Here is an 18,497-nt window from a genome sequence, read left to right as displayed (position 1 = left end):
CATACTGTCCGTAACCCCCATGACTTGCCTGAACTTGCAACATCTCACTTACTGTCCTGTCTGGACACAATACACATTTCTTTAACTTATGCTTAATGCTATCTCCACTCACATTGTCTGCACCTTTAAGACTTGAATAGCAGATTAGCTGTGAAGACTCGCGTTCTAATCAGTATTCTGTAAACTGTGTGTGCCCTTCTCTGATCAGAACTTTCCACGCACCTGATGAAGGAACAATGTTTCCGAAAGCTTGTGGGTTTACTATCAAATTGTTGGACTTTAACCTGGTGTTGTGAGACTGCTTAGTGTGTCCACACCCATGGAGACATGGGGAGAATGTGCAGACTTGCACAGTGACCCAAGCTGGAAATTGAACTGGGTCCCTGGCACTGTGAGGCAGCAGTGCTAACCAATGTGCCATGGTGTCACTCCTTATCATTAAGGGAGGGGGTCAGGAAAGATGGGGATGGAGGGAGGATGCTGGCAACTATATTATAGAGGTATGCAAAACTGAATATCAAATAACACAGTAGAGTCACAAGATGATGGAAGTATTTGAAATAAGCCACCTTAAGACATTAAAATTGCTCCAGAAACCAGAAGTTCTAATGAGAGATCATTAAACGTCATTAACTCTGCTTCTCTCTGGATGGAGGCAGCCAGACCTGCAGAGTATTTTAGCATTTTTGGTTTGTATTTCAGATTTCCAGCATCTGCAGTATTTTGCTTTGGGATCAAGAACATCACGTTCGACTCACCTTTAGTTTCTTCACTAAGTTCATATAGGCCCGTTTGTTTTCTTCTGATCCTCCTTGGGAGGCACTGGATAGATCTGATGCCAGGGTCCCGTTGATTAAGACCCCCAGCATGTCTAGCACGGTGGTGAAGAGTTCACTGGGAAAACCAAAGAGAAAAGTCACTTAGACCATGCACAATTTTAACTGGACTGCACCCACATCAATAATTGTTAATTCTTCGCATTTAAAAAAACGCTACTATTCATCTTGAAGGAGTGATAATTAGGCTTTGGCTCCAATATAGATCTTATTAGCTACCAGCATTAAAATGGATCAAGGAAAAAAAATCAATAATATTCATTCAGATAATGGGGTAACACCTCTTAATTATTAGGAAATGTTGTGAATTAAATGAATGATATGCAAAGAGAGATTTCAGGATTTTGACTGGGGGCAATTTATAAACTTCCTTCCCTTTTGATTCATGGCTCTGCTTTTGCACATGTCTCTGGGCTACTCTTCAGTCAGTTCAAATTCAGAACGCTCGGCATTAATTCAGCTCCTTCTCTTCCCCTCCCGCAAACAGAAAGCGAGAGATGTAGGATACAGGGCCAACACAAAATGAGAAGTGCAATTCCAAGATCTCCAGTGTGGCCACAGATGGTTTTAACAGGGGCTCCTGTTTTAATTTGCATGCTGCTGGCCAGAAAAGTCGTAACAATAGATTACTATGCAAAGTTTTCCCTCATTACAGGTGGAAGGTCGTCTGAAATTGGTATGCAAAGAGGAGGAAAATGGGAAAACAGTAGACAACCCTGTCATGGAGCTTGATGTAGAGCACGTGCACAAAGACCCGGCACAGCGGGTGGGATTTCCTGCATCTCCCACCCCAAACAGCATCTTTCCCATCAGCGGAGGCAGTTCGCCATTGACCACTGGTGGAATTTTCCAGTCCCCCTGCTGTCAATGTTTTTTACCCATTGCTCGCAACCTCTGTCATCAGGGAACCCACAACGTGCATCGTCATTGGCAGGACTGGATAATCTCACTGGTGGGAAGAGATAGGAATTTTCAGCCAATATCTTACCAAGTGAATTGCACTTTTCATTTTGTGTTGGCCCTCTATCCTACATCGCTTGCTTTCTGTTTTGTGGGAAAGGAAGAGGTGTTTCTTCTGAAGGAACTCTTCAAATGCAGACAGCAGAAATATAACAAAACTTACACCAACTTATAAATCAAAGGAAAAGTTTAAGAAAGAAACTTCATTACTTCAAACGTGGAGCCCCGTCCTGGGCCAATCCAAGTTCCCCACAATTCCCAACAGGTTCTTATTTATAATGAGTCAGCTGACTATCACATCATTCTGTAATTGGTCCCATGGTTTACTGGGTCAGCTTGTTACCAGTGGTCACATTACATCCAATACAAAGTTGTCACTGGTTACATTCTAACAGAAGGAGCTGAATTAATGCCTAATATTCTAAAGTTGAACAGGCTGACAAATAGCCCAGAGATGGGCAGGGCCACAGATTAAAAGGAAAGGAAGTTTATAAATCGCCCCCAGTCAAAATCATGAAATCTCTCTTCGCATATCATTCATTTGATGACCAATAATGAAGTGAAGCAAGTAGAGTATAAGATGGTTTAAAAGAAGACTGGGGGAAAAGTAGTAGGAATAACAGAGACATCTTGAAAGAGGAAAATAACTGAGCCAAAGAAAATAAAAAGTGTCACTGGTCGGTCAGAACCTCTCGCTGACTAATTGAAGCATCACACACTGAAACCATTATGCCCTTTATTCAGGCTATTCGATAGTGAACACAGGAACATTGTCAAAACTTAGCAAAATCTTTAGATCTTAAAAACACTTGAATCATCTGTGTCATCAATCTTACTGCTGTTGGAAAAACATAAAAATTCTCATGTGTTTTATTAAATTGTTCAACATTTACCGTCTGACTCATTAGTAATAAAAAATAATTACTTGTTAGTCTGCACGTCAACAGTTCCTGAGGTAATTATCTGAAGAAGTAACACAGCCCAATCTGTAGTCCATTGGGTACTGCGCTGGACAGTGTCAAACATCCCGCCAACCTAGGAGGATAGATCCAAGCACAGTTATCCCGCAAGAACGAAACATATCATTTACAATCAACATGAACTCTTTCCCAAATGAAGTGACAGCTGTTCAGGCTGACAAAGACTTTGAGCTAGATTTTCCAGCCTCCCCCAGCATGTTTTGCAAGGACGGAGGTGGCTCACCATTGTCCGCTGGTGGGATCTTCAGCTCCCGCCCATGTCTATGGCTGTTTGCATGGTATGCCTGCCCCTCCCCCAGCAACCTGCCTTGGTTGTTGGGGGGGGGGGGGGTCACTTTCAATGGGACCAGAAGATTCCATCCCTTATTTTAATTTTTAAATGCAATGAGGGTTCTTTAAAAACTGCGAACGAACAGAGAGGGAGTTGTGGGGGTGGGGGTTGAGGAATTCTCATACCATTGAACAAAGTCAGGTTTGGGGAGGTATTGTCTCTTCTACTTGAATGTGTAGATGTCGGCGTTGGGCTGGGTTAAGCACAGTGAGAAGTCTCACAACATCAGATTAAAGTCCAACAGGTTTATTTGGTAGCACAAGCTTTCGGAGTGTCGCTTCTTCTTCAGGTGAGTGAAGTGCGAAGACAACTATTCACGTAGGAACATTGTCAAAACTTAGCAAAATCTTTAGATTTTAAAAACACTTGAATCATCTGTGGCAAATCAGATCCGAAAGCTTGTTCGACCAAACAAACCTGTTGGACTTTAACCTGGTGTTGTGGACTTCTTAGTCTTGTACTTTAACCAGACTCAAAGGCCGGAATTTTACTGGCATGCCCTCCCCTGAATCAGGGCGGGTGAAGCTTGCAGAACAGAATTCTCCATTGGCCTCAGGCGGGATGTTATGAGGCTCGCCCAAGCGAGGTCGTAAAATACGGCCAATATTACGAAGTGGACCATTTTGCCATCTTTGCCAACCATTGTGAGATACACTGTCGAGGTCTGGCAATGCCCAGGTCCAACACTGCCTGAATATTACACCAGAACCGCAAAATCAGAATAATTCCCCCTCCCCCCACTGCATCAGTTTTTTTTTCATTAAACCCCTTTTCAACAGAGCTGTGAAAGACATGAGGAAGTGAATGCCAATTGGCAAACTGTTTGCACACTGTCAACATTCTGCTAACTCCAGCAATGGAGAAGAAGAGAAGCAAACACTCTCTCTCATGAAGAAAACCCTTGCTCTTAAGTGGCACCAACTTCCAGAAATGCATTTGCCAATTTCTTCCTGAAGATTGTTGGGGGAAGAAAATCAAACGTAAACTTGTGGTGCCATGGGAGGCTAAGCTTTATAACGAAGTTTGCTTTTCATTACAGAAGTTCAGTCAGACCTTTGGGCTCTCTGCCCTGTTTATGTTGTGAGCCTGTTCCACAACACTGGAACGAGTGCTCTTCTAAAGTTGTGGGTTGGGTTTAATTTTTCAATCACAGACTATGTTTACTGAGGCCAAAATCCAGGAAACTGCACAGTTGACTCTGTCTTTATTGGCAATCGGAGAGACTGTCTCCAGGAATACTCACAAAGCTCAATTCTACCATAAGATGTCAGAGCAGAAGTAGGCCATTTGGTTACGACTAATCTGATATGATATGAATCCACCCTTGATTCTCCGACTGATTAAAAATTAGCCTTGAACACACTTTATGACCCAGCCTCTCCAGCTCTCTGCGGTGAAGAACTCTACAGATTCACTACCCTCTGAGTGAAGAAATGCCTTCTCATCTCTGTTTTAAATGGGTGACTGATTACTCTGAGATTATGCCCCTTGGTCCGAGATTCTCCCACAAGGGGAATTAGCCCCTCAGCATCTATCCAAGCAAGCTCCTTGAGAATCCTATAACATATCTATAACTGCAACGTACTGACAAAATTTGAGTCAAAACTCTGCGAAGCTTGTGCCCGATATCATGGTATCTTCTCGATGAAATTATCTCCCTCTTCAAACAAAAACACAAGCAAGAACATCACAGGAACAGGAATAGGCCATACTGCCATTCAATAAAATTAAGACTGACCTTCAGGCATAAGTCCACCCTCCCACACTACCCTCATATCCTTTGCGTCCAAAAATTTCTCAATCTCAGTCTTCCATATAATCAATGACTGAGCATGCACAGCCTCCTGGGGTGGAGAATTCCTGAGTGAAGACATTTCCCAACTGAATTCTGAATGATGGAATCTCGATCCTGTGACTCTCCAGCCAGGATGGAGTCTCTCAACATTAATCTCGTTCATCCCTTGTGCTTTTCAATGAGATCATCGATCACTCGTCTGAGCTACAGAGACGATTGGCCCATTCTGCTCAACCCCTTGACCCAGGAAACAATCTACTGCACCTTCATTGCACACCCCTGAAGGACATTAAAACTGTACATTGTACTCCAGGTGTGTTCTCACCAAAGCCAAATATTAAATTCCTTTCTCTTAAACTCCGACCCCCTTTGTTGTAAAGGCTAACAGACCATTTACCTTCTTAATGGCTTGCAGTCTGATAGATCTTCAGCACCATTGCCATATGTAATGACTTAAATGAGGCTCAAGCTGTGGGTCTCTTAGAAAATGAGCTCCCAGATTAAAGTAGCAGTGGGAGCCCTGCCCTAATGTAGAGTGTCAGGGTGACTGGCACTCTGGGTTTGTGCTCCATTTGAGGACGTACCTGTCTGAGTGTTGCTTATTGTGTGAGTAAATCTAAATTTGGTGAAGGGACACTGGCCTCGGAGGAGCTATTTCATCGTGTTTACTTAGCAGGGCTGCTGGAACGGTCAGGTACCATGCCCACTCCAGCTCGGTAACTCAAAGGCAGAGTGAAACTCAGGTCAATTTGTGTCTTGGACGTGGCAGATGCTCATTTGGAAGCTGACATTAGTGTCTCTCTCCAATCTCTCAAGGTGCCAGAAACATCGCCTTCCAGACTGGTAGAAGAGAGATGGGAGAATTCCACCAATGCCATGGGGTGTAGGGCCATGGTGAAGCGTTGCTGCCCCGTGCTCCCTCACTCTGAGGAAGAGCTTTCTGTAGCTGAAAGGAATAAGTGTGAAGGGAGCCAAGCCGCTGTCTCACCAGATTCAAACGCAGCTGGAGGGCTTCATGCATCATCTGTCGGGCTTTGATGTCATCCTGGTACCGCTCTTCCCGCCAGTTACTCAAAATCTGGGAACATTGTATGGAAGAGTGGATTTTACTCGCTGCCAGAAAAGTATTAACCTCAATTCATACCATCTTACCAATGACATTCGAGTTTTTGAAACCAATTTGCAAATATAATTCGCAGCAGATTGTTAATATCAGAGAACAATTGTCTTTTCCAGTTTTACAGCTGAGAAACTTCAAGACGCTATTCTGTAAATCCAGATCCAGACGGCATGGTGACACAGTGGTTAGCACTGCTGCCTCATAGCGCCAGGGACCTGGATTCAATTCCCGGCCTGTGTGTAGTTCTCCCCATGTCTGCGTGGGTTTCCTCCGGGTGCTCTGGTTTGCTCCCACAGTCCAAAGATGTGCAGGTTAGATTGATTGGCCGTGCTAAATTGACCCTTGTTTTGGGAGGGGGGTTGGGGGAAGGGGGCTGCAGGGTAAATACGTGGGGTTACGGGCTACAGCAGGATTGTTATTGGTGCAGACTCAATGGGCCGAATGGCCTCCTTCTGTACTGTACGTATTCTCTGATTCCGAATAAAGCAACAATGATAATACAAGGTCATATCTGTTGTGATATGTACAGAACTCGAGAGCATGGGCCACATGTTGGCATAGTGGTTCGTACTACTGCCTCAGAGCGCCAGGGACCTGGGTTCAATTCCGGCCTTGGGTCACTGTCTGTGTGGAGTTTGCACATTCTCCCCATGTCTGTGTGGGTTTCCTCCAAGTGTTCCGGTTTCTTCCCACAGTCTGAAGATGTGCAGATTGGCCACGTTAAATTGCCCCTTAGTGTCAAGGGGATTAGCAGTGTATGTGTGTGGGGTTATCGGGATAGGACCTGGGTTGGATTGTTGCCAGTGCAGGATTGATGGGCCAAATGGCCTCCTTCTGCACTGTGGTGATTCCATGATTCTATATCATAAGCTTCAGACTGTGTGAACTTTCCACTGTTAGGGTTCATTTTACAAATATCGTTTTCAGCTTTTTGGATCAGATCAAGTCTAAGATCAGGTGTAAATGCCTGCTCTCGTCAGCTTGGCTCTACTAGGCCTTGAAGCCAGATGTTGAGCCTGCACTCTCCGTGCAGAAGATCATCCGACAGGGCTCAAAATCCAGCAAAAAAACGGAAATCACAAATCTTGCCGGTGAGATCGCGATCTTCTATTTTTCCCGTCCCTTGCCAGTGATGCAATCCAGTTCACCTCCATAATGGGCATCAGCCTCAATTTTAACATATTTCCATAAATTTAAATATCATTATCCCAGTCGCCAAGATTATCCTCACTCACTGAAATTTCATACCTTGCGATTTGACATCATGCCGGTGAGGTTTACAACAGGTTTGCCCAAATGCAAACCTGTCGAGGGGATCCCTCCAAAGGTGCAGAGGTCAGTAAATCGCCCAGGCAAGAGTAACGTGGCCAGGTATTGTCCTTGTAGTGCCCCCTGGCCAACCTGTACCAGGGGGCAATGCCAGGGACAGGCCTGACGGGTAACCTCACGGGCAGGGACTATTATTTGTGTGGAGGGGGGTGGGCTGGGACAGCAGAAACAGTGTAGTGGAATTCTAGGGATGATCGGAGTAGGAGAAGGGGAATGACCATTGACCTCAGGTGGGATTTTATGGTTTTGGGTTGAGCGAGGTGGTAAAATCCTGCACGCTGTGCGCAAATTAGAAAGCTTACCATCATTTAACAAAGAATGTACAACACTAAAGCAGCTCATTCAACCTCACTGGGCAGTGCTGGTTAATCCACCGCATCAGCTTCCTCCCACCCTACAATATCTCAATCGGATCTTTCCACTGATCAAAGTTAATAAACTTTAAGCGACAGTAAGTGAGGGGAATAGTAAAAAAAGCTATGATTAAATTTCTGCTGCGTGGTTTCTGTTTTACACACTCTTCGACAATTTAATCAAATCTCAACTGTCTGATCCAAAAAACTGAATGCGTGTTTCAATTTCAAAGAAGCTGATTTGTTTATTTCACTTTTTTCAGAACACAGTGGATAATTGTGAAGGTCATTGCAAATATAGTTTACTGAGCAACGCTGCTAATCTTACAGGATCTGACTCTGATTATGCATCTGAACATATCTGAGCAATCACTTTTGCAATAACTTGAACCATCACGCAGGCAGTAGCATTAATGATTCCACCTCGAGCCAAAACGAATACGATCAAAGGTTAAAACAAAATTACTTTCTCCAGCCTGTTAAGTTTAAAGTTTATTTATTAGTGTCACAAGTAGGCTTACATTAACACTGCAGTGAAGTTACTGTGAAAATCCCCTGGTCATCACACTCAGGTGCCTGTTCGGGTACACTGAGGGAGAATTTAGCATGGCCAAATGGGCTTAACCAGCATGTCTTTCAGATTGTGGGATGAAACCGGAGCACCCGAAGGAAACCAATGCAGATACAGGGAGAATGAGCAGACTCTGCACAGGCACTGACCCAAACTGGCAATCAAATCCTGGTCCCTGGCGCTGTGAGGCAGCAGTGCTAACCACCGTGCCACCATGAGGTTGCACCCCCTGACATCTCTGCATTCCACCTATTCTGACCTTTTGACCATTCACAACTATATTTGCAATGACCTTTTGACCGCTCCACCACTGGTGGCCATATCTTCAGCATGGTGTCAAATTTAACATGACTTGACACCAAATTTGGTTTTATAATGCTCCTGTGGAGTGCTAAGGAGTTTTCCTACCTTAAATGTGCTCTACAAATTAAGCTGTTATTGCTGCTGATGTCACGCAACCTGCTATAGTTCTTGTTGGCACAAATAGATTATTCACTGATATGTTTGTAAGTATTAAAATCTTCCTCCTCTTAGTTACTCAAATAACGTAAAATTAAGGTCTGGCAATTACAGTCAAATAGCCACCTGTGACCTTTCCCCTTTCTGCAACACCTCTTAGGGCGATGTCACTTTTTGAAAGTTCTTACATGGGACATGACTATGGTTGGTAAGGTGCAAATTGCCCAATCCACTGTGGCCACAGACCACAGCAGAAAAGGGAGTCTTAGCTTAAAAGTTCTGTGAAAGAGTAAGAAACTACAGGGGCACGGCAGCACAGTGGTTGGCACATGCGCCAAGGACCCGGGTTCGATTCCCGACTTGAGTCACTGTCTGTGCAAGTCCTCGTGTCTGCAAGGGTTTCCTCCAATGCTCTGGTTTCCTCCCACACCCCAAAGATGTGCGGGTTAGGTGGATTGGCCATGTTAAATTGCCCCTTAGTGTCCCAAGATGTGCAGATTAGGGGGATTAGCCATGGTAAATGCATAGGGTTGGGGGAGCGTGACTGAGCTGGGTAAGATGCTCTGGCGGACAGTCAGTGCAGACCCAATGGGCTGAATGGCCTCCTTCTGCACTGTAGGTTTTCTATGATTCTAATGCATACTTTTTAATAAATGACTCCTCATCTGCTGCCAAAATCCCTTCATACCAAGTCCCACTGGCACATTGACCCTGTCTTCACTGACATACATTGTCTCCCACTCCTCCAGAAAAACAGTTCCTTTTTTTCTCTGTCTTTACATTCCCGCATGGCCTTCCCCTCCCAATCTCTTCAGCTTCTCCAAGCCGACAACAGGTTATTGCCTGAACACTTTATTCCCCAATGTCAAGGCTTACGTGCACTCTGTTTCATAGATAGAATTCCTTCTGTGCAGGAGGAAGCTATTCCGCCTGTTGGGTCTGCACCGACTCTCCCAAAGAGCATCTTCCCCTCCCCCAGTCCGCCCTGTAACCTTGGGCATTTACACGGCTAATTCAACTGACTTTTAGACACTAAGGGGAAATTTAGCATGGCCAATCCACCTAACAAACACAACTTTGGACTGAGGGAGGAAACTGGAACACCCGGAGGAAACCCATACAAGAATAACACGCGAACACTACACGTTCAGTGACCCAAGGCTGGAATTGAACCTGGATCCCTGGCGCTGTGAGGCAGCAATGCTAATCTCTTAGATTTCTAATCTCCAGCACCCACAGTATTTTGCTTTTACTCAGAACAAATTTTTTATGGGGCTTCTGACCTTTGGCGTAGAAAAACTATTCAACCTTTGCGGTTTAATTATTTTTTTAAAACTCTTTGGTTAAACTTTGAATTATTTTGGTGCATTAATCTGTTTATTTCACCCACCAGGGATAACAAGACCACCTACCAAACTAACAGGACAACTATCAGTCATTAAACTTGATAAAGACTAACTAAATGGATCACATTGCATCATGCTGTAGATTAGCAAAACTCCAGATTCAATGAAGTTTTGTCATAGTCACAGAGCTCTCCCTCTATGAGTAATCTGGTGGAATGCTTGTTGCATCAGCAATATTGCTAGTTTCGACCGCTTGAATTTCATGAGCCGCACAGTTCGATCATAGAATCCTTACAGTGCGGATGGAGGCCAGTTGGCCCATCAAGCCTGCGCTGATCACAATCCCCCCCCCCAAGACCCTATCCCCACAGTCCCATGTATTTACCCTGCTAATCCCCCTGACACAAGGGGCCACTTAGCTTGGCCAATCCACCAAATCCACACATCTATGGAGTGTGGGAGGAGACTGGAGCACCCGGAGGAAACCCACACGGACAGGGGAAGAGTGTGCCAACTCCACCCAGACAGTGACCCAAGGCTAGCATTGAACCCGGGTCCCCTGGCGCTGTGAGGGAGCTAACCACTGTGCCACCAATCCCTCATTAGCAAGTTCAAAATTCGATTCAATGAAGTCCCATGCTAGAATTCATGAACTATCCGACTTGCCTTGTCCTCAGGAGTGAGACTGGCCCCCGTGCCGCACCACGCATTTGCTGATTCTCTTTCTAAGAATTGATTACCTGGTTGATCTGATTTTGTAAGGAGGTCAGCAAGCCTTCTCTCTGCTCATCCTGCCCCTTTAGGCAGGTGAGAACCAAGGACAGGAATGGCTGTTGGCTCAATAGTGACATGCTGCGGACATGAAAAAGGGGACAGATAGACAGAGGTTAGTCAAGACACAAATATGATGGAAGAGAGATATACTGCTGAGGTCTTTTGCAGCTCTTGTAGCCTAACTTGTTGTGAATGTTTGAAGTTTGGCATTCTTGCCTTTGTTCTGAGCTCCGCAAGATGAAAAAAGCTTCAGCAACCTGTCCCTCTTCTCAGCAGGATTCAAGTTCTGTACTACCCACTGACTATAAGAGACAGATGCAAACAGGGCCTTATCACTGATTCAAACGCTGAAGTGACCATTCCAATTTATCACATAAGCACCCAAATAATTTATCATGTATGAATTATATATAATTGGGGTAGGTATAGATGTGATTGGCGCAACTTGTGGGCCGAAGGGCCTGTTTGTGCTGCAGTGTTCTATGTTCTGTGTAAACACCCACAGGAGGGACAGGAGGCACTGGGCTGATTTTTCCAGCCCCTCGGAGGTGGAGGTGCAAGAGGGTGCTCGATTATAATCACTGGAGTTTAGAAGAGTGGGTGGGGGGGGGGGGGATCTCCTAGAAACCTATAAAATTCGAACAGGGTTAGACAGGATAGATTCAGAAAGAGTGTTCCCGATAGTGAAGGATTCCAGAACTAGGGATCATAGTTTGAGGATAAGGGGTAAACCTTTTAGAATTGAGGTGACAAATTTCTTCACCCAGCGGCTGGAGAATGTGTGGAATTCACTATCACAGAATGTAGTTGAAGCCAACACCTTGCCTTATTTCGAGGAGAAATTAGATCTAGCTCTTAGGGCTAAAAGGATCAAGGGGTATGGGAGGAAAGGGGGGGATCAGGATATTGAATTTGATGATCAGATATGATCAAAATGAACGGTGGAGCAGGCTCAACGGGCCGAATGGCCTCCGCCTGCTTCTAGTTTCTATGTTTATATGAAAATACAATGAAGCCATGTTGGGTCGGTGTGGCTACAGCCCCAGCAGTGACTGCAACTCCCACAAGCCCACCACCCCGCCCCCCCACTGTGGCAGGAGTAATGTAGCAGAAGTGGCTTCACAACAGGACATATTACGGTGGCACAGTGGCATACTGGTTAGCACTGCGGCCTCACAGCGCCAGGAGCCTGGGTTCGATTCCCGGCACGGGTCACTGTCTGTGTGGAGTCTGCACATCCTCCCTGTGTCTGCATGGGTTTCCTCTGGGTGCTCCGGTTTCCTCCCACAGTCTGAAAGGTGTGCTGGTTAGGGTGCACTGGCCGTGCTAAATTCTCCCTCAGTGTGCCCGGACAGGCGCCGGAGTGTGGCAACAAGATTTTCACAGTAACTTCACTGCAGTGGCGACTTGTGACAGTGATAAATAAACTTAAATATGGGAGGCTGCTTGTTAATCTGCTGATTGTCAGTCACATTGCTTTGGTTGCTCCACATAGAAGGAATGCCATTTTAGCCTGTTCACGGAAACTGAGATCCCCACAAACACAGCTATTGCTGCAGTGCCAGCTGCTGCCCTCGTATTGAAGGCATCACCATGGTGTCGCTGCTGTAGTTGTTACTGGCCTTCGGCAGTACTTTGTACACATAGTATCACAGTATCCCTACAGTGCAGAAGAGGCCATTCAGCCCATCAAATCTGCACTGACTCTCTGACAGAATATTTTACCCAAGCCCACTCCCTCACCCTATCCCCTAACCTGCGTATCTTTGGACTGCGGGAGGAAACTGGAGAACCCGGAGGAAACCCACACAGACACAGGGAGAACTTCCACAGAGACAGCGACCCGAGACCGGAATGGAACTCGGGTCCCTGGCACTGTGAGGCGGCAGTGCTAACCAATGTGCCACCATGCTATCTTGCGAAGGAGGCTGGCGACCTATCCATGGGCCCTGTTGAACTTGAACCCACCTGGGAGATGACTTCCCAAACGGCATAATCAACCAACTGAAAATGTTTAGCCGAATGAATCTCGGGAACATGGAAACTCTGCTGGAATGCTGAGGAGCTGTTTTGGGGTGAAGGTTGGATGTTCTGAGATAGCAATGACTACAGCGTCTCGTGTACAGAACAGTCATTTAGCCTGAAATAATACAGCTTCAAATGACCATATTTGGTTGTCTAGCAATAGCTCACGGCTGTGGATTATGACATGAACAGCAGGAGGTATCTGGTGTTAATGCCAAAACTATGAGACATTTCCTTAGTGCGCTACCTTACATCACCAACACGTGGAACTCTGCAACATCCAAAATGTTCCTTCCAAAAATAATTTAATTTAAAAGATTTGTTTTCCTTAAACTCATTCCTGAAGTGAAGTCTCTTGGTGGCTTTGCATTCATTATACTCCTGCCCCATTCTGCTGCCCTGGATCTCACCGGGTTCTATGCCTCTGTTCCGACAGCGTACAGCTGCTGAGGACCCATTCTTCGCAACTCCCTCCCTAAATCCCTCAACACACTGTGACACCTGTCATCAAATCTGTTCTAAACAGCCTCAGCACCTTCAAATGAAACTGAGCAGATTCCTTTCCTATTCAGCTCTGTTCAGCTCCCCTGTGCTGCAAGCGAAATTTGCCAGACCACTCTCTCTCTCTCCCCCCCGCCCCCCCATTTGGAAAGTTACTGGGTCCAATTAAGTTTAAGTTTATTTATAGTGTCACAAATACGCTTCTGTTACCACAGCAGTGAAGTTACTGTGAAAATCCCCGAGTTGCCACACTCTGGTGCCTGTTCGGTTACACTGAGGGAGAATTCAGCATGGCCAATGCATCTAACCGGCATGTCTTTCAGACTGTGAGAGGAAACTGGAGCACCTGGAGGAAATCCACGCAGACACGGGGGAAGAACATGCAGATTCTGCACAGACAGTGACTCAAGCTGAGAATTGAACCTAGGTCCCTGGTGCTGTGAGGCAACAGTGCTAACCACTGTGCGCCACCGTGCTGCCAGAGGACGGGGATTTTCTTTGCGCTTTCAAATTATTTCACGGCCACACTGATCTGTGTGCATCATGGCAGATTGAGTTGCCACCAGCCTCTAATACTCTGGGGTAACGTACAGGAAAATTCCCATTGTTGTTCGATTGCAAGGCACACGTGTTGATGATGCAAAAGCAATAATTGCTGTGAGCAGCCTGAAGGTCCTCGCCTGCGATGACCTTGGTGATACTGCTCGAATAGCTGTAAAACTTTATGAAATCATTTCAGTGGCCAAAGAAGCTCAAGTCAATGTGAATTTCTAGCACCCAATCTAATAATGATACCCCAACTCAAACTAAAGGCTTTACTGGAAATAGTTATAAAATAACTATTTATTTTACAACTCTCCCATTCAAGGTCCACTGATAACGATCGGGGTATGAAACAGATGGCATTCATTTTTTTTTTAAAAGTGAAGTTTTATTATAAACACACCTGATGAAGGAGCGGCACTCTGAAAGCTCACACTACCAAATAAACCTGTTGGACTTTAACCTGGTGTTGTGAGACTACTTACTGTGCCTACCCCAGTCCAAAGCCAGCAACTCCACATTATTATAAACATTTTGCATTGCAGTTGGGATAATAATCTACCTACTGTCCTGGTACTTTTTGTTTCGTTCTTTGTTATAATTGCCTTACCTTTTCTGCTTTTGCCTGTCGCGTTCCTTTTTCGATGATGACCCCAAGTGTTGACCTTTCTCCAGTTCTTCACCAGCTGCCTTCAGCACTCGACCCTGAACGGATGTGGGCAGTTTTGCAATCAGCGGTGCCACAAGCCATACTCCTTTCCTCTCTGAACAGCTAAAGGAAAGCCACACAAGGACACACACAAGGACACACACACGCATGAAGAAACCTATCAAATGGCCATCGTAGCACTTTTCCAATTACTCCCTTACTCCCAATCAAACACCGCTCAAGCCAAACTCAATTAAAATCCTAGCCTTTGGCAAGCCCGTTGTCCTGATACAGAAGGGAAGTTTTACTGTGCACCAGGGATGTTTAAAAAAGGCAATCAAAGTTTGAGGTGGGGGGGGAGCGGAGAGAAGGGAAAAAACTGAAACTTAAAACAGAAACATTCTGGAAATACACTTCAGGCCTGTCAGCACCTGGAAAGAGAGAAGATAAGTTAGTGTTCAGATCAGAGTGAGAACTATGCAAGGTGGGATATCAATTCAAATGTTAATCTGCCTTTACATGCCAGGCATGGTGGCACAGTAATTAGCGCTGCTACCTCACAGTGCCAGGGTCCTGAGGTAGATTCCGGCCTTGGATCATTGTCTGTGTGGAGTTCACAAGTTGTCCCCGTGTCTGCGTGGTTTTCCTCTGGGTGCTCCAGTTTCCTCCCACAATCCAAAAGGCAGCTCGCTGGCTGGATTGGCTATGCTAAATTGTCCCTTAGGGGTGTTAGTGGGGTAAATACCTGGGGCTATGAGGATAGAGCCTGGGTGCATTGTTCTGTTGGAGAGTTGGTGCAGATTTGATGGGCTGAATGGCCTCTTTCTGCACTGCAGGGATTCTACGATCATAGATCATTGATCGTAATCACTTCAGATCAGCCGTGATCTTATTGAATGGCGGGGCAGGCTCGAAGGGCTAGATGTCCTACTCCTGCTCATATTTCTTATGTTCTTGTGATTCATGCTTTCTCGTTGCTGAGCAACTTGCTCTAAATATTTAACTTCCTCCTTGTTCGATGACACAACAGCTACTCATTTATGACAAATCTCTAAAACCATAAAAACTTTTATGCAAAGAGTAGCAATAGTTGGCCGCAGCGCCAAACTTGCAAATTAGCCTCGTGGTTTTGTGATTGGCAATGCTTAGCAAACTACACGGGGTTCACAATGCTTTACTGTGTAGTATGGAAAAGCATACTGAGTTCTATACCAGAGTACCCTCACTCTCATTACTAAATACGGTTGCATTTGCATTGCATCTGACCCAGCAGAAATGTCTCAAGGTAATAAAGATCTGAAGTTACATCAACAGGTTGACAAATCCCAAAATTCTTTACGTGGGTTCCTTTGTAAGTGGCCAACAAAGATGTTATAATATTCAGCCATTCTGTGGCAGCAGTGCCCCATGAACAGTATGAAGCCTTGGGCAAGGGGAGAATCCTGGTCAGGACAACTGGTGAAGTCTCAGCTCCTCTCAACACCCGCCAGGTTCTTGCTTTGTTTGAACACAGGCCAGGACCAGCAGGCCACCAGTCCCTTGCAACACTCCCTCACAGCCATAGCCTGCCGGGGAACAGCAGGAAGGGCCAGCTGCCTACAACATTCCATCTACATTTTTATCCACGGTCTTTCATAAGCTCATAGGATATAGGAGCAAAATTAGGCTATTTAGCCCATCAAGTCCGTCCTTTCATTCGATCATGCCTGATATGTTGCTCGTCCCCATTTTTTGCGTTCTCCCCATAATCCTTTAAACCATTCCCAATTAAAAATCTGTCTAACTCCTTAGAACATAGAACACTACAGCACAAACAGGCCCTCTGGCCCACAAGTTGCGCCGATCACATCAACACCTACCAATCTATAGACCTATCTATACCCCCCAATCCCATTAAATTCCATATACTCATCCAGAAGTCTTTTAAAAGACCCCAGCGAGTTCGCCTCCACCACCACTGACAGCAGCTGATTCCATTCACTCACCACCCTCTGAGTGAAAAACTTACCCCTAACATCACTTCTGTGCTTGCCTCCCCGCACCTTCAATCTGTGTCCTCTCGTAGCGACCATTTCAACCCGGGGAAATAGCCTCTGAGAATCCACCCTATCCATTCCACTCAACATTTTATAAACTTCTATCAGGTCGCCTCTCAACCGTCGTCTCTCCAGGGAAAAGAGTCCCAGCTCCCTCAACCTAACTTCTTAAATTTACTCACTGTCCCAGCATCCACTGCACTTTGGGCTAGCAAATTCCGCAGATTCACTATTGCACTGCCAGGCAACATCTTAAAGGTAGTGTTGGCTGTCATTACTGTGCAGGTTGTTGAATGAAACAGTAGCAGGAGAGGCTTTTAGTTCATCAAGGCTGGGGGTATAAAATTTGCTGTGCTGCATCTTGGCATTTTGTGTCAGGTTCCACGATGATTCGGTTGTTAAAGACACATTGTTAGAAGTCGGATAGTCACCCAGCCATACAAATCAGAAGATCAAGTGGATGGGCGGGGAAAGAGCAGCTGGACCACAAAGCCTGACCCACAGCACATTACCTACCTAACACAGGTAAAGCACCTAGCTCCACTGCAGAGGGAAAAAGAGGGAGGCCAATGTAGGAAAAAAATAATTTATCTGGAAATTCTTCCCTGGCCTCCTCACATGTTTAAAACCAGTCGAGGAAATGTCGAATCAGTTGATTGCAATCACAGCTGGCGTATCAATATAATTTGCCTCAGGAGCCCAGGGCAAGGTAAGGTGAAAGAAATTGATTGAACTTTTCTTCTTCATAGCTGTTCAGCAATCCCTGCTGGAAAATACACAAGTGGACATCGGCTGACGACAGTATCATCAAGTACAGAGCTTTACTTCGATTAGGGCACTGTGTCCAACACACTTTAGAAAGCATGTGAGGATCCTTGTCATACAAGTGCAGAAGGAAACCATTCAGCCCATCAACTCTACACCAGTCACACTCCCACCCGGTCCCGATTCCTGTAACCCCAATATTTACCCTGCTAATCCCCCCGATGCTAGAGTCAAGTTAGCACGGCCAGTCAATCTAATCTGCACATCTTTGGAGTGTGGGAGCATCCAGAGGAAATCCACACAGACATGGGGAGAATGTGCAAACTCCTGATAGACAGTGACCCAAGCCGGCAATCGAACCTAGGTCCCTGGGACTGTGAGGCAGTGCTGCTAACCACGTTGTCACTGTAGGTGAAAGTACAGAGGAGATTTACCAGAATGGTTCCAGGGATTGGGAGTTTTAGTTGAAAAGTTAGCTTTGAGGAAAGGAGACTCAAGCAGCCAAGGAGGCCAGGTAAGTCTGGGATCGGGAGTTTTGCTGTGAAGGGTAATTTGGGACAGTGCCTGCGATGGAATCAAGAGATTCTCAAAGAAGGTTTCTCCAAGCCCACTTCCCAACTGTGTCCAACGTCAGCCCATGCAGCTAAAAATACTGGGCTTCCCGCATTGCATAATCCTCTCCACACTGCAAGTAAAATACTGGAGGTGCTAGACAAAGCTTTTAGGTAGGCATTAATTGGCTCCCTAGGCGCAAGGATGAGCAGATTGCATGATGACTCCTCTCCTCTCTCCCCAACACACCCCCCCCCGCAACCCCCCCGACTCCCCCTCCCCACTCCCCCCCGCCCCCCCCCATAATACCCCAAAAGGGTGGAGTAGCACACTGAGAGAGCCATGACAACCCTGCAGTTACTGAATTTAGTGACGTTCCCAAACTATTTGCCTTGCCTCCTGAACACTCTCTCTCTAGTGACGCTCCGACCTACTCAAACTCTTACCCTGACAGACAACTTCAAATGGAGGGTTTAGCACTTGTTTACGAACCGGGGAGTGTTAGAGAATGAGCTACTGGAGCTGGTTAATACAGGAGCTGCAAGATACCAACTTTCTACTGCCCGTCAGTG

The 18,497-nt window shown here is 45.8% G+C and overlaps 1 protein-coding gene across 1 annotated transcript in view; it reads right to left on the bottom strand.

Annotated features, from left to right (window-relative positions):
* LOC145341129 (mediator of RNA polymerase II transcription subunit 12-like protein) overlaps positions 1-18,497 on the bottom strand; it is a 564,757-nt gene that overhangs the window by 66,170 nt on the left and 480,090 nt on the right. The window contains 5 exon segments of the mRNA XM_080186002.1: positions 759-894; positions 2,722-2,831; positions 5,891-5,980; positions 10,821-10,932; positions 14,534-14,695. Of these exon segments, the coding sequence (XP_080042128.1) occupies positions 759-894; positions 2,722-2,831; positions 5,891-5,980; positions 10,821-10,932; positions 14,534-14,695 (610 nt within the window).

The sequence above is a fragment of the Carcharhinus amblyrhynchos genome, chromosome 3, assembly GCF_965287045.1.
Source record: "Carcharhinus amblyrhynchos chromosome 3, sCarAmb.v2.hapA, whole genome shotgun sequence".
NCBI classification, from domain to species: Eukaryota; Metazoa; Chordata; class Chondrichthyes; order Carcharhiniformes; family Carcharhinidae; genus Carcharhinus; species Carcharhinus amblyrhynchos.
Note: the sequence above shows the minus strand (reverse complement) of the source record. Positions and strands in the feature narration are given on the sequence as shown.